This window comes from Bufo bufo, chromosome 2 (assembly GCF_905171765.1).
Source record: "Bufo bufo chromosome 2, aBufBuf1.1, whole genome shotgun sequence".
In the NCBI taxonomy this organism is placed as follows: domain Eukaryota; kingdom Metazoa; phylum Chordata; class Amphibia; order Anura; family Bufonidae; genus Bufo; species Bufo bufo.
Genome location: NC_053390.1, coordinates 361,739,086 through 361,755,808, shown reverse-complemented (window position 1 = coordinate 361,755,808; position 16,723 = coordinate 361,739,086). Strand labels below are relative to the sequence as shown.

The following is a 16,723-nucleotide window of genomic DNA, read 5'->3' as shown; positions in this document are numbered from 1 at the left end:
CTAGTGTGAAAGTAGCCTTCGATTACAATGCTCTGTGCCCATTAGTCATTATTTTATTTTTTTTATGACAGAGGGGTAGTCAGCACTGTAAATGTGTGCGGGACAAAAATATGTCGCTAGAGGCTGGAGCGCCCAGACAAAGCAATACATTTTTAGGAAGGTTTTAGTTCAGCTGAAAATGGAAGGTAACAGTCTCATTTAACAGCCTGTCAGGCTTTTGATCTGAAGTTAATGAATGCAGCAGCAAACAAATACATCAGACCAACATCACAACAACTGCATTTCATCCCGCCAAAGAGAAAAGTAGAACAAAGACAACCTGCAGGCCAGCACTTAGATCTGACACACATGCTTCGGAGCAACTACTGCTGCAAAATATGCATGAGAAAATAGACTGAACAAAAGAAGCCACAATGGATAAACATCCGAAGCGCTAAGCAAAAGTTACTGAACCAGCTGGAAAAGAAAATCATAAGGTGCTGAGAAGAGGTAGACTTGGTATTTCCCATGGACATCTCCAGCTCAAACGAGGCATAGCTGTGGCTCAACCCATAGGAATACATGTTACGGTCATAGGTTACAAAATATCAGGAAAACCTACCTAACCAGAACACAAAATAGTGACAGAAGCATGTGATATCATCACTAGATCTGTCCATCTTGTTTAGCTGTATTTCAATGTGACTGGATAAATCTCAAACTGGACTCCTAGTGTGGTGCTACCGATATAGAAAATCAAAAGTGGTCTAACAGGTTTCTAGCATCTACAGTCATTTTCCCATCCTCAGTTTCACTATGAATTGGGCTCTCTATGCACATCCAAGTCGTGAAACAGGCAGGGAGGCAAATTCATTTCTAGAGCTGAGCTGCCTTCGTATCTTAGGGACATCACCCACAGTAGGTCAGTTTATAGGCACTGTGAGGCTATGTCCACACGGGTAAAATCAACAACTGATTGAGCGGCATTAAAGCCATGTTTTCCCATCCCATTCAACACCATCAACAGCTTTTCATTGACTACAATGTAAAAAAAAAAAACTTTTACACACGGTAAAGTTATTTTTTACAGTAGCTGATTTGAAAAAAAAATCTTGACAAGTGACATGTCCGTAACCCTTAGAAATAAGCAGAATATAATGTGATGGAAAAACGAAACAATCGAGCAAAGGAAGCAATATGAACAATCACAATAGGAGATAGAAACGCAACTGTATAACCAAATAAAGCGGGCTGCACAGGCTGGTACAGTGGTCATAATGGGAGATTTTAACTTCCCAGACATTGACTGGGGTCATGGTTCTGCCTCAACCGCAAAGGGGAGAAGATTCCTCAACTTGCTGCAGGACCACTTTATGGGCAGTTTGTAGAAGCTCCCACTAGGGGCGATGCTCTGTTGGATCTGGTAATTTCTAATGATGCAGAGCTTATTGGTAATGTTACTGTTTGAGAAACACTAGGAAATAGTTACTACAATATAATCATATTCCCCCTAAACTATAACAAGCAAACTGTCAGGCAGAGCAAAGACACTGAATTTCAAAAAAGCTAATTTCCCTGGGTGGAGGGCAGCATTTCAGGGCATAGACTGGGAGCAGATACTGTCACATAATAATACTGAGGATAAATGGGAGCGCTTCAAATCCACATTCAGTAATTGCACTAAAAAATGTATTCCTTTAGGTTAACATTAAACCCCCCATGGCTTACAGCTACTGCAAAAAGGGCAATAAAAGACAAAAATAGGGCATTTAAAAATACTAATCTGAGGGGTCAGCTGTAGTGTTTAAAGTTTACAAAGGGCTTAATAAAATCTGTAAAAAGGAGATAAAATTAGCAAAAATACAAAATAAACAGCAGGTAGCAAAAAAGAGAGCAAAACAAAAATTATTAAAATATATAAATGATTAAAAAAAAACAAGGTCTGAGCAGGTAGGTCCACTAAATAATGGTAAAGGGGGGTAGTCACTGAAGATCAGGAAAAGGCAGAGTTACTAAATGTCCTGCAGCGAGTTGAGGAATCTTCTCCCCTTTGCGGTTGAGGCAGCACCCGATCAGGGGGCTGAGATCCGCACAATTAACCCCTCAGGTGCGGCACCTGAGGGGTTAATTGTGAGGATCTCAGCCCCCTGTAAGAGATCGGGTGCTGCCAGGCAGCAAGGGGCAGTTATGTACACAGTTCTTAGTATATTCTAACTTGAAGCGTCCCCATCACTATGGGAACGCCTGTGTTAGAATATACTGTAGGATTTGAGTTTTCACGATCTAACTCAAATCCGATGGTATATTCTAACATAGAGGCGTTCCCATGGTGATGAGGACGCTTCAAGTTAAAATATACCATCGGATTGGAGAAAACTCCGATCCGATGGTATATTAATAGGGACTCCTGACTTTACATTGAAAGTCAATAGGGGACGGATCAGTTTGCAATTGCACCATATTGTGTCAACGTCAAACGGATCTGTCCCCATTGACTTGCATTGTAAGTCAGGACGGATCCGTTTGGCTCCGCACGGCCAGGCGGACACCAAAACGCTGCAAGCTGCGTTTTGGTGTCCGCCTCCAGTGCGGAATGGAGGCGGAACGGAGCCAAACTGATGCATTCTGAACGGATCCTTATCTATTCAGAATGCATTGGGGATGAACGGATCCGTTTGGGGTAGCTTGTTGTGAGAGCCCTCAAACGGATCTCACAAGCGGAACCCCCAAACGCAAGTGTGAAAGTAGCCTTAGATGAATTCTTAAAAGTAAATTACATTAATGTTTATGAAAACGTGTAGAAATCTGAGTCTCATTTCTTTCTAGGATTCGTGTCCCCACCTATCCCTTGGTTGAACTTGATGGACTTACGTCTTTTTTTCAACCGTATTAACTATGTAACAATACATTAGCAAGTGCATGGTATTAACTTTCTCTACATAACAACTGTGCTGTACTATTTTGAGTGTTTTAAAGATGGAGCCCACTCGCGAGCACAGTGGGCGCCATTGCCGCTGGGTTTCTGCTGTTTCATACCGCAGAAACCCGGGACTAATGTCTGCAATCAGCGATTATGCCAACTGCTGCCATTTAACCCCTCAGATCCTGTGGTCAAATGTGACTACAGCATTAGAAAGTGTAAAACCTGGAAGAGATACACTTCTGGGACTGAAAACGCTCTCCTCTTGCAGCAATCGGGGAAGCCGTTCATTGCCTGAAACTTCAATTTGTCAATGGATTTCTTTCCATTCATATATAGAAGTGGCAATGTAACGATTGCATGATGTTAAGACATTAGGGGCCTAAAAGAAAGTAGATAAAGTAAAAAAATTGTTTTTAAAAATGTAACTATTAAAATTGAAAATCTAAAAAAATCACCCCCATTTCCTAAGAATAAAAACATAATCATCACTGCATTAAAAAACAACCATACTATTAAAATATAAAATATTTAAACCATATGAAAAAAAAAACTTCAAAATGGCCGATCCACCATTTTTTTGTCACTGCACCTACCCAAATTTTTTTTTTATAAAAAGGTAACCAAATATTCACACACCTCAAAATGGTATAAATAAACACTACATATCAGTCTGCAAAAAAAAAACAAAAAAACAAAAAGTTATAAGTGTCATATTATAATGATTAAAAGAAAAAAAATGAAAAACTTTGGAAAAAAATAAGAAAAACTATATGAATGTTGTATCGCCGTAATCGTACTGAACTGTAGAATGAAGGTCAAGGGTCAGTCAAGGGTCAGTTTTACCGCATAAGGACATCGTAGAAACAAAACCCATAAAACCATGGCAGAATTGTGTATTTTTTGCCATTTTCATATCATTCCATTTTGTTTCCAGGTTCCCATTACATTGTATGAAATAATAAATGGTACCATTAGAAAGTAGAACTTGTCCTGCAAAAAACAAGTCCTCAGTTATTTATGTGATCGGAAAAATATAAATTTTATGGCTCTGGAAATGCAGGGAGTGAAAAATGAAAATGCAAAAATATTAAATTGCTGGGGGTAGAAGGGTTTAAAGGGGTTATCCAGCAATTGATAATTATGACCTATCCTCAGAATATATCATTATCATCACATTGGCGGGGTCCGAGTCCCCGCATCTCTGCCAATTAGCTGTTTCAGGAGCCGCTGAGCTCAACGGAACTCTGGTGAGTGTTGCCAGCTCCCGGCAGCTTTCCAAGCAAAGCCCCATGCATAATATAGCAGCTGTGCTCGGTATTGTAGCTCAGCCCCTTTGACTTCAGCGTTGACGTCACGTGGCCTAGGAAGAGGCCGCAGCGCTCACAGAGTGACAGTCTCTAACAGCTGATCGGTGTAGGTCCTGGGATTTGGACCCCCACACTGATCTGATATTGATGAACTATCCTAAGGATGAGTCATCAATATAAAGTCTCGAATGACCGCTTTAAAGTTACGAAGGCTCAAAAATTTATAGAGCGAATGAAAGAATGAAGAAAAAAATATACAAATGACCTTATAATACAATTTCAACGTTCTACTAATACATGCCTTATAGAGAAATATGAAGGACAAAACAATCAACTTCATAAACAAGATATACTTTAGAGATTTCTGCAAAGTATTTCAAAGCTAGAAGCTAAGGAAGAGTAGTATTTCCCATGTGATACAACATCATGATCATTAAGCATGCTGGAAATAACTCCATGCTTTACATATGAAGGCACAGATTACAAAGTAAGAAAGCAAGCTTGATTACAGCACTCACCTTAGCCAGCTAAATACAGCATTAGTAGTCAATGATTTCACCTTAAGGTCATATTGACAGCTTAAACTCAAGACTGGGAGATTTTGCCATCACTTTTCATATACGCTCTCAGCACTAGAATTTTGAATGCATCATTGAGTGGTATTATGTTTATGTCTACAATTAATCCACTTGAGTCATTTCCAAAGTCACAGGAGAAGGGCAAACAGTCTGACTATAAAAAATAACGTTAGGAACAAAAAAGCTACCTGCCCATAAACTGCTCTTGTGTAAATATATGAACATGTTTTGTTTTTTAAACCAAAACATGAGACTAATGAAAGGTTGATGGACAGTCATATCTATGTTTGGGATCCAAGTCACTTTAAAAAAAAAATAATAATAATTTTATGAAAAGTGACTTGGATCCCAAACATAGATAGTCACATGAGAATAGAGAATGTAGGTTCTCAAAGAACCCTAATGGGTCCATTCCTTTAAGGCTACACAGCTGTTTAGTCCCAATCCCTTGAGCTCCTTTCGCATCGTGCATGTGGAGATGCTCTTACTTTCATTTTTTTTTTCTATGATTTGATTTCACCAAAAGTAAAAAAGCCAAAAGCCGATCACAATTAGGGATGAGCGAATCGACTTCGGATGAAACATCTGAAGTCGATTTGCATAAAACTTTGTTTCAATACTGTACAGAGCGAACGTACCGTACAGTATTAGACTGTATTGGCTCCTATGAGCCGAAGTATTACTTTGCCTATTTCTACAGTAAAAAAAACTATTTCACGAACTCGATTCCAAGGTACCAATTGGAATCGAACCAGAGTTCGGGAAATGTTTTTTTTTTACAGTAGAAATCTATTTATAAACTGATTACGCTAAGTCTCGCGAGACTTTGCTAAGTAATAACGTCGGCTCATCGGAGACAATACATTCTAATACTGTACGGAACGCTCGCTCCATACTGTATTGAAACAAAGTTTTATGCAAATCGACTTCAGATGTTTCATCCGAAGTCGATTCGCTCATCCCTAATCACAATTATTCAAGATTTTTTTCCGATCACATTCTTTCCTCGAACATGATGTTTCCACACAGTCCTTCCACTTTTTAATAATGCGTTGGACAGTTCTTAATCCGATTTTAGTAGTTTCAGCAATCTGCTTAGATATTTTCCTTTGCTTGATGAATGCCAAAAATTAACCCTTCTGAAAGAGATTAACATCTTTTCCACAACCACAGGATATGAGAAGCTAGGGTGGCTGCCAGCTGAAATATAATCACCCATGCAGTAATTATCCAATGGGATGCTCTCACCTATTTGCTTAGTTAAATCCAGGTTTGGACCCTTTTAGAACAGGAAGTGTACAGATAAAAATAAATAAATTTGTATATATATATATATATATATATATATATATATATATATATATATATATATATATACACACACACACACACATACATACATACACATACATACACACATATATACATACATACACCTAAAGAATTATTAGGAACACCTGTTCTATTTCTCATTAATGCAATTATCTAGTCAACCAATCACATGGCAGTTGTTTCAATGCATTTAGGGGGGGGTGGTCCTGGTCAAGACAATCCCTGAACTCCAAACTGAATGTCAGAATGGGAAAGAAAGGGATTTAAGCAATTTGGAGCGTGTGGCATGGTTGTTGGTGCCAGATGGGCCGGTCTGAGTATTTCACAATCTGCTCAGTTACTGGGATTTTCACGCACAACCATTTCTAGGGTTTACAAAGAATGGTGTGAAAAGGGAAAAACATCCAGTATGCGGCAGTCCTGTGGGTAAAAATGCCTTTTGGATGTCAGAGGTCAGAGGAGAATGGGCCGACTGATTCAAGCTGATAGAAGAGCAACGTTGACTGAAATAACCAACCACTCGTTACAACCGAGGTATGCAGCAAAGCATTTGTGAAGCCACAACACACACAACCTTGAGGCGGATGGGCTACAACAGCAGAAGACCCCACCGGGTACCACTCATCTCCACTACAAATAGGAAAAAGAGGCTACGATTTGCACGAGCTCACCAAAATTGGACTGTTGAAGACTGGAAAAATGTTGCCTGGTCTGATGAGTCTCGATTTCTGTTGAGACATTCAAATGGTAGAGTCCGAATTTTGCCGCAAACAGAATGAGAACATGTATCCATCCTCTGATGGCTACTTCCAGCAGGATAATGCACCATGTCACAAAGGTCGAATCATTTCAAATTGGTTTCTTGAACATGACAATGACTTCACTGTACTAAAATGGCCCCCACAGTCACCAGATCTCAACCCAATAGAGCATCTTTGGGATGTGGTGGAACGGGAGCTTCGTGCCCTGGATGTGCATCCCTCAAATCTCCATCAACTGCAAGATGCTATCCTATCAATATGGGCCAACATTTCTAAAGAATGCTATCAGCACCTTGTTGAATCAATGCCACGTAGAAGTAAGGCAGTTCTGAAGGCAAAAGGGGGTCCAACACCGTATTAGTATGGTGTTCCTAATAATTCTTTAGGTGAGTATATATATATATATATATATATATATATATATATATATATACATATACATACATATACATATACATACACACATACACATATACACACACACACATACATACATATATACACACACACACACACACACACACACACAGTCCTGATCAAAAGTTTAAGACCACTTGAAAAATGGCAAAAAATCATATTTAGCATGGCTGGATCTTAACAAGGTTCCAAGTAGAGCTTCAACATGCAACAAGAAGAAATGGGAGTGAGACAAAACATTTTTTGAGCATTCAATTTAATGAAAAGTTTAGGACAACACCTAACAAAAAAATACTAACCCCCCCCCCCAAAACAGAAATCCAACTTCCAACATGAACTCCGTAATAAGTAGCTCCACCGTTATTGCTTATCACTTCAAAAATTGGTTTCGGCATGCTTGATGCAAGCGTTTCCATGAGGTGAGTGGGAACATTTCTCCAAGTGGTGAAGAGGGCCACACGAAGGCCATCTACTGTCTGGAACTGTTATCCATTTTTGTAAACTTCCCTTGCCATCCATCCCCAAAGGTTCTCATTGGATTTAGATCAGGGAAACACGCAGGATGGGCCAAAAAAGTGATGTTATTCTCCGGGAAGAAGTCCCTTGTCCTGCGGGCATTGTGTACTGTAGTGTAGTCCTGTTGAAAAACCCAGTCGTTACCACACAGACGAGGGCCCTCAGTCATGAGGAATGCTCTCTGCAACATCTGGACATAGTCAGCGGCCGTTTGACGCCCCTGCACTTCCTGAAGCTCCATTGTTCCACTGAAGGAAAAAGCACACCAGACCATTATGGCGCCCCCTCCACTGTGGCGCGTAGCAAACATCTCAGGTGGGATCTGCTTGTCATGCCAGTAACGTTGGAAACCATCAGGACAATCAAGGTTACATTTTTTTCTCATCAGAGAATAAAACTTTCTTCCACTTTTTGAATGTCCCCATGTTTGGTGCTCTCTTGCAAAGTCCAAAGTCCAGTTCTGTGGGCGTTCAAGGAGACGAGGTCCTTTGAAGACATTTTTTTGTTTTTGAAGCCCTTCAGTCTCAGATGCCGTCTGATGGTTATGGGGCTGCAGTCAGCACCAGTAAGGGCCTTATTTGGGTCGATCGTCCAGTGTCTTGACGGACAGCCAATTGGATCCTCCGGCTCAGTGCTGATGAAATTTTTGGGGTCTTCCACTTGACTTTTTTGTTCCATAACCCTCAGGATCATTTAAGAATTTAAGAAATTCCAAATGACTGTCTTACTGCGTCCTACCTCAGCAGCGATGGCGCGCTGTGAGAGACCCTGCTTATGCAGTTTCAACAACCCGACCACGTTAAAAAAAGGAGAGTTTTTTTGCCTTTGCCATCACAACGTGTGGACTATCTGACAGAAAATGACAATGAATCCACATCTTTGCATAGATTTGGCCTTTTAAAGACATGTGGTCCTAAACTTTTGATCAGCTGAAAAACAGCCTGTTTCAGTTTATTCGTTATTTTCATTAAATTGAATGCTCAAAAAATGTTTTGTCTCACTCTCATTTCTTCTTGTTGCATGTTGAAGCTCTACTTGGAACCTTGTTAAGATCCAGCCATGCTAAATATGATTTTGGTTTTTTTTTGCCATTTTTTCAAGTGGTCTTAAACTTTTGATCAGGACTAATATTAATAAATATATACAGTACAGACCAAAAGTTTGGACACACCTTCTCATTCAAAGAGTTTTCTTTATTTTCATGACTATGAAAATTGTAGATTCACACTGAAGGCATCAAAACTATGAATTAACACATGTGGAATTATATACATAACAAACAAGTGTGAAACAACTGAAAATATGTCATATTCTAGGTTCTTCAAAGTAGCCCACCTTTTGCTTTGATTACTGCTTTGCACACTCTTGGCATCTCTTGATTAGCTTCAAGGAGGTAGTCCCCTGAAATGTTTTTCACTTCACAGGTGTGCCCTGTCAGGTTTTAATAAGTGGGATTTCTTGCCTTATAAATGGGGTTGGGACCATCAGTGGCGTTGATGAGAAGTCAGGTGGATACACAGCTGATAGTCCTACTGAATAGACTGTTAGAATTTGTATTATGGCAAGAAAAAAGCAGCTAAGTAAAGAAAAACGAGTGGCCATCATTACTTTAAGAAATGAAGGTCAGTCAGTCAGTCAGCCGAAAAATTGGAAAACTTTGAAGCAAGGGCTATTTGACCATGAAGAAGAGTGATGGGGGTGCTGCGCCAGATGACCTGGCCTCCAGAGTCACCGGACCTGAACCCAAATCACGATGGTTTGGGGTGAGCTGGACCGCAGAGTGAAGGCAAAAGGGCCAACAAGTGCTAAGCATCTCTGGGAACTCCTTCAAGACTGTTGGAAGACCATTTCAGGGGACTACCTCTTGAAGCTCATCAAGAGAATGCCAAGAGTGTGCAAAGCAGTAATCAAAGCAAAGAAGAACTAGAATATGACATAATTTCAGTTTGTTTCACACTTCTTTGTTATGTATATAATTCCACATGTGTTAATTCATAGTTTTGATGCCTTCATAGTCATGAAAATAAAGAAAACTCTTTGAATGAGAAGGTGTGTCCAAACTTTTGGTCTGTACTGTGTGTGTATGTGTATATATATATATATATAATATATATTATATACACACACACACACACACATAATATATTCCAAATTATTATGCAAATTGGATTTAAGTGTCAAAAAGTTTGCTGATCTATATTGCATCTTCTCTTGCAATATAGAGGCAGTACATCTGTGAATTCCCGATATCAGTAATGAAATGCACCTCCTCGAGATCAGCAGCACTCATGTAGCTCCACATAAGGACACTACCACAATGTTTCACTGTAGGCAACATGCATTTTTCTTTGTAAACCTTTGCGAAGCCATATAGTTTTGAAGCTATTACTTCCAAAAACAATTTATCTTCGTCTCACCACTCCAAAGTATAAAGTCCCAGAAGTCTTCATCTTTTTCACCATGGACCCTGGCAAATTGTAGGCAAGCTTTTTTTGTGCATGGTCTTTAGGAGAAGCTTCCTTTATGGAAGAACCCCCATGCATGCCATTCCTCTGCAGTGTACACCATATTGTGAAACACTCGTGAAAGTTTGGCTTTCTACTTCTTTAGCTCGCTGTCATGTACTTGCATGGCCATTTCTTTCAACTCTTCTCATCTGGAGATGCTCGTGTTTAGGTGTTAACTTCCGTGGACGGCCTGGACATATTTTTGAGATGGTTGCAGTTCCGTCTTCTTTAAATCTTTGTATCACTTTTGCTACGGCATTATGACGGATAAGTAAAGTTTACTGATCTTCTTGTAGTCTTCGCCTTTCTGGTGTAAAGAAATTACTCTCTCAGGTCTTGTGACATTTCTATTTCATGTGGTGCCATTGCTGACAACATGAAACGGGAAGGGGTTCTCTTTGTTAAGTAATGCCCTTTTATAGTCAACTGTCTGCTGGACACCAGTTTATAAAGAATTGGACTCACCTGGGGTTGAACCTGGGTCTTGAATGAATTTGTTAGGAAAATAACTTTTTTGTGTGTGCCAAATTAACAAATCTCTCACACACAGACACACACACACTTACTGTGCGATATATGTATATATTTTTTTTTACAATGGGCCCGTATAGGCAATGTATGCCTATAGAGAGACGTGTCTAAGCAGGTCAGAAAATCTACACATGCCTCGATCGAAAGCAATGCACAGAGCCAAATGGTATATTCCCAACCCAGTAAATTTTCTTGAATATTTGAGAACGTGACTTTTCACATTCACAGAACATAAAGGAATTTGTAAAAGAAGAGTAAAAGTCAATTGAACGTTTAAAACCGTTCTCGTTTTGTTCATACAGAGGCAATGCTTCAAAAAATATTATGGTTTGATGATGTTCATTAATACTTCCAAGTGAACACACAATTACCAATTTTCATGGGGTTGATAGGAGTACCTGCTCATGCATTTGGTCCATATATTAGGGATTTTCTAGTGTTTTATTTGAAAACCTGTATATCTAGGCCAAGAAAGTACACTTAACAGTCTAAGTTTAATATGTAGCAAGCTGTAACAAAACCAAGAGAGCAACATGAAAATTAATCAAAATCAGAGCAGAGCAGGACTCATTTTCAGCATAGTAAAAGTACCCAATGTCCTAAGATCGCCTTGCAATGGCCGTCAATCTTCACAGGTATGACAAGGAGCAAGACTAGTTTCAAAAATAATATATTATTAGTCCAGCAACCCGCAATCAGTAAAAGCTGAAAAAAACACTAACGGCTTGATACACGGAGGTTGTAAACTTGTAATTTTACAATGCAGGGTTTCTTGCAGCACAGCAGGGACAACAAACTTTTTCTGAGGCAAATCATCCACTCACCAGTTTGGCTAGTTTTCCGTAATCAATCCATCTGAACTGTAGCAAAATTTGTTGATTCGGCACAGTTGAAGCCATGATTGAACCCGGCATGATACCCGTATGGGAAAGTGAGTCATAAATTCACCAGCTTCTTGTGTAACCTGCAGGAGAAAATCAAAAAGCTACATGAGTTGTGAAAGGGGAAAAAAAAATGAAAAAAAGAGTAACGTCTAACAGAGACATCAAAGCAGGAAAAGAGAGAATGCAGGAAATCAGACCCTGCTTGGAAATAAGAAACATCACGGTGCTAACACTGCATGAGAGTAAAACAGATCCAGACAAAAATAATCTGTTTTTGATGAGCAAACACTCTCCCTTTGACTGCCTAGACCAGACTTCAAGTCACCCCTTTGTTGCCAAGATAAACATAATTGAATCCTGAAAAAAATTCTATGGAAGGTATGATGCGAGCATAAAAACTTTATAAAATCATGAAGGGGTTGTCCTACCATTATAGCTATATACCTCTCCCCACAACCAGGTCTCTGCATAATGATGCTCTCTTGATTTGAAGAGAAGCTAATAAAAATAGCTTTCTGCAGGAATAGAACCATTTTTATTCATCTCCTCTATAAATGAGCACAGGGAAGAAAGCTATTTATATTAGCTGTCCTGCAATGAAAACAGAAGACTGTGAAAATACCTGGCTGTGAGGAAAGTAAATGAGCATGGGTGACCCATGCAATCAGTTCTGTACATGGACATGCACATCACTATACACATTGAACACCAGGTGGAGACAAATTATATAATTAAAAAGGTCATAACTCTTCACTGGATTTTTTTTTATAATCTTTATTCATTTCTTCATTAAAAAAACAACAATACAGTGTACAATAAAGTGTACAACACAAAACAAAAATCAAACATCAACTAAAAAAAAGGGTCCTGATAAACATACAGAGATATGTTCAGCACTAAAAGTCACACGGCGAGAAGACAGCAAAAGGCATTTTTCTTGGAGGAAAAATACATAACCTAATGACTACAAGCGGGAAAAACATCAAATATTACTCTATTAAAGTAAACTGTTTTAGCAGCTCCGCTATTTGTGCGTCGGTCAGAAATGTAACAATTAATTGATGGCATTTACTAAAGAATCTGGGAGCTCGTTTCTCCTTGTGCAGCTCCGTCTCCCTCTGCAAGATCATTAAACAATTCAACTGGTTCAGGACCACATCTGTAGATGGTAAAGTAGACTGCAACCATCGCTGCAACAAGCAACGATTGGTTACCAAGCAAATGAAGTGGAAAAGAACTTGCAAACGTTTTTCCATCTTTCCCTACCACCTCTCAGAAATGAAACAAAAAAGTCATAGGGTGCAACGGAATGTTCATACCCCAGATATCTTTGATCATTTACCCAATTTATGTCCATAAATTCTGGGGAGGTCCGTGGAAAAATATGTGTGGGATGTAGAAATTTCGAACTGGTTAACCTCTCTGGTCTACTTGGAGCAGGTGGTAATTAAAATCATAAATAGCACTGTGCATGATCCTGAATTGTGTGTCACACCATGTCTGGTTGAGAACCTACCTCCTACCGCCATCCACCCCTTCAATCTTGTTCCCCGCATGCTGATTTCCCAAGAGCTTAACCCATGGTTTTAAAGCACTGAGTAAGTGACCATCTCTCTCCAACACTTCTCTAACCTGGTAATACAAAAAGGACACAGACTGAGGTCCTGATCCCCGCATGATTATTTTGTCCCAGGTTTATTCTGAACCACCTCCTTAGAAAGATCAGCAAGGCAGTCATTCAGAAACTTCTGCACTTGAGAATACTGAGAATACTGAACATTCTGAAAACAGCTCTATTACCTCCTGGAAACTCTGGAAACTTAGCCATCTGGGTTCCAAAGTATGCAACATATGCTGGGCAGTAAGAATCTTTTTTTATCAGTCCACTCTCTAAAGAGTTTCTTAGTCCTTTCCTGGTCAAATTCAGGATGACACCCCCAATGGGAGGTACTTAAAGACCAGCTACGACACACCAAAACACTCGCCGTAGAGCTCTCCAGGTAGCCCACATGTGGTGAAAAAGTATGGAAGGTCTAAATTTAAGGGGCAGAGCTCTCATTCTAGTATGAAGTAAGGTACACAGGTCCCAAGAGGAAAATAAACTCTCCTCCAAGTCATAATCAGAGTGATAGCTAGATTTACTGATCCAGTCAATAATGTGCCTTAATAAACAAGACAAATTATACCTCCGAATGTCTGGGAGATGGGTGCCTACCATTCCATATAAAATGGCTTATGGTGGTATATAATCTACAGACATCCACATGCTTAATCAGGAGGGGCAAGGTTTGGAGGTAGATACAGTAGTCTGGAGAAACTCATTATTTCAACACAATGTATTTCTCCCTTAGAGCGACAAAGGCAATTTATGCCACTTCCGCAGCTTCTAAGCCACCTTAAGTAACAAGGGTGTATAGTTAAACCTATACAAAGAATCAGAAGTGTGGCCTATTCTTATCCCTAAACAGGGAATAAAATATTAGGCCACTGGAATCCTAAACAATGTACTAACTAGCAAGCACCTAGTATCTCGCTACCCCAGTTGGAGAAGCTCACATTTGGCTACAATGATCTGGTAAACACGATAAATCACCAAAGTACTTAATATGAAGCAAAACCATCTGCAGATCTCGCCCAGGATTGTCCATAAAAAGCAAAACATCAACCACAAAAAGGGCCACCTTCAATCTAGACCCACCCACCATGATGCCGAAAAAAAATCCTCCAATTTGTCAAAAGAACAGGACAGAGGCTCCACTGCAAGGTTACATAAGAGAGGAGACAGGGGACCAACTTGCCTTGTCCCTCTCACGGAGCAGATTGCATTAAACAAAAATGTCAAAACTGGTGATATCTGCAGATGTAAAGCTTTATAAAAATCACCAGCATATTCATCAGGACCCAGGGATATACATCAGGCAGGAATAGGGCAATAGTCCTCTGTATCTCCTCTGCTCTGATGGGTTCATTGAGGGAGATCAATTTGTTCCTCATCTAAAGTGGGGTAGGTCGAGCCCTTCCAGGAAGTCTGTCCCCTCTGCCCACTCTTCCCTCCCGCACTCAAATTGGCGAGTAGCGTTTATCTCTTTGGGGTCCGGCACAAGAGCGTCATTTGCCTTCAGAAGCTGTTAGTAAAAATAGAGGGGACAGTGTCCTGTAGCCAGATTGGCTAACAAGAGGCCTGATTTTATTATCAAACCTATGTAGTTCCACTCCATTGGGACTTATAATAAAATCTCCTGCCTATACACGCAAAATCAAAAGCTTGTTTGGCCTGGGTTCCATGACACTTTCGTTTGCAGTACTGGATTTCAAAGGAAGTTTCAGTAAGAAAACTGCACCGCCTTATTCGCTGCCACATATTGGGCTTTGGTTGCTCGTTTAAGTGATGCCACATATGCTGTAATGCAGCCCTGCAAAACCGCCTTTGTCACCTTTCAGAACAGCAGAGGATTACCATAGATACATGCCCTTTATTGGTGACACTATAGTCCTAGCCACCAACCCCTTAAAGTAACAAAAGATTCATCCTTCATTAAAAAAAAACAAGGGAAACTCCAGAGAACAGCAGAGCCCTTCGCAAATCTTTCAGAACAAGTCAGGCACACTGGTGAGTGGTCACCTCCCACACCCTGGGAACCAGCAAGGAATCCGCCACCCAGTAATCAGTTCTTGACCAGGAATCATGTGAGGTGGGACTAATGTGTGAAGTCCTGGTCATCAGGGTGTAGGAGCCTCCCAAACAATCGAGGTCTCTGACAAAAAAACAGAGCTCTTAAAGAGGACCTTTCATGGGTTTTTATTATTCTAGATAAATACATTTACTTGCAGGGTACTCCCCGCTGATGCTGCCACCCATTGAGAAGCCGCCCATTGAGGAAAGCACGCCCATTGAGAAGTAGCGCCCATTGAGAAACCCTGGCGTCTCCTCCTCCCTGGTACCGATGCTCAGTATTAACTACTGAGCTGGAAAACTACAGGGGTGCACAGCTGGGCGCAGGAGCGATATTTTAAAACAAGAGGCAGGGTGGCAGCATCAGCTGCCATGCATTTAGATAATGGCATAACTACATCATGCTACCTTAAAATGTGCTACAGAAATCTTATTCGTACCTTGATGTTTGACAAACTTTAGTTTTTGTTTGGTTTTTTGAATCAGATCATTTTTATTAGGGTACTTTCACACTAGCGTTTTTCTTTTCCGGCATAGAGTTCCATCACAGGGGCTCTATACCGGAAAAGAACTGATCAGGCTATCCCATGCATTCTGAATGGAGAGAAATCCATTCAGATGCATCAGGATGTCTTCCGTTCAGTCATTTTGACTGATCAGGCAAAAGAGAAAACCGCAGCATGCTACGGTTTTATCTCCGGCGAAAAAAACTGAAGACTTGCCTGAATGCTGGATCCGGCATTTTTCCCCATAGGAATGTATTAGTGCCGGATCCGGCATTCAAAATACCAGAATGCCGGATCCGTCCTTCTGGTCCCAAACCCCCCCCAACCCCCCCCCCCCCATTCCGGTATCAGCTGCACCTTTACCCCATAATATTATTCGATCGCACAAACGCCTGCCACGGCTCCCAGAATTTCTCATATTTGAGGGGACAGCCTTTTCATATACAAGCATGAAAAACTTTCGTTTTTAAATTGTAAGAAAGCACTTTTATGTAAAAAGCAGTACGGGGATACTTTCACAAACAATGGGTTAAAATGACACCATTCCATACTGATTAAAAACACACTGAGCCAATTACCATGCTAACAATCTAAGCACAATGAAGAATGTCAAGGACGCCTATCCAGGTAGGATGGATTCTTTTAAAACCAAACACTCACTACTTTCCTATTGAGCAGGAATGCTGCTGTGATGTTGTGAGACAAAGACCCCTGCAGTGAATAACGGTGTTTCATGGAGAGTCAAAGTGGTATAGTCATCTGAGGTCTGTGCACCACCCACACTGTGCAACAAAATGTGTGCTTTCAAG

The 16,723-nt window shown here is 40.3% G+C and overlaps 1 protein-coding gene across 1 annotated transcript in view; it reads right to left on the bottom strand.

Moving 5' to 3' along the window:
• Positions 1 to 16,723, bottom strand: part of KDM4C (lysine demethylase 4C) — a 320,670-nt gene that overhangs the window by 248,922 nt on the left and 55,025 nt on the right. The window contains 3 exon segments of the mRNA XM_040419760.1: positions 11,676 to 11,708; positions 11,710 to 11,787; positions 11,789 to 11,815. Coding sequence (XP_040275694.1) covers positions 11,676 to 11,708; positions 11,710 to 11,787; positions 11,789 to 11,815 — 138 coding nt within the window.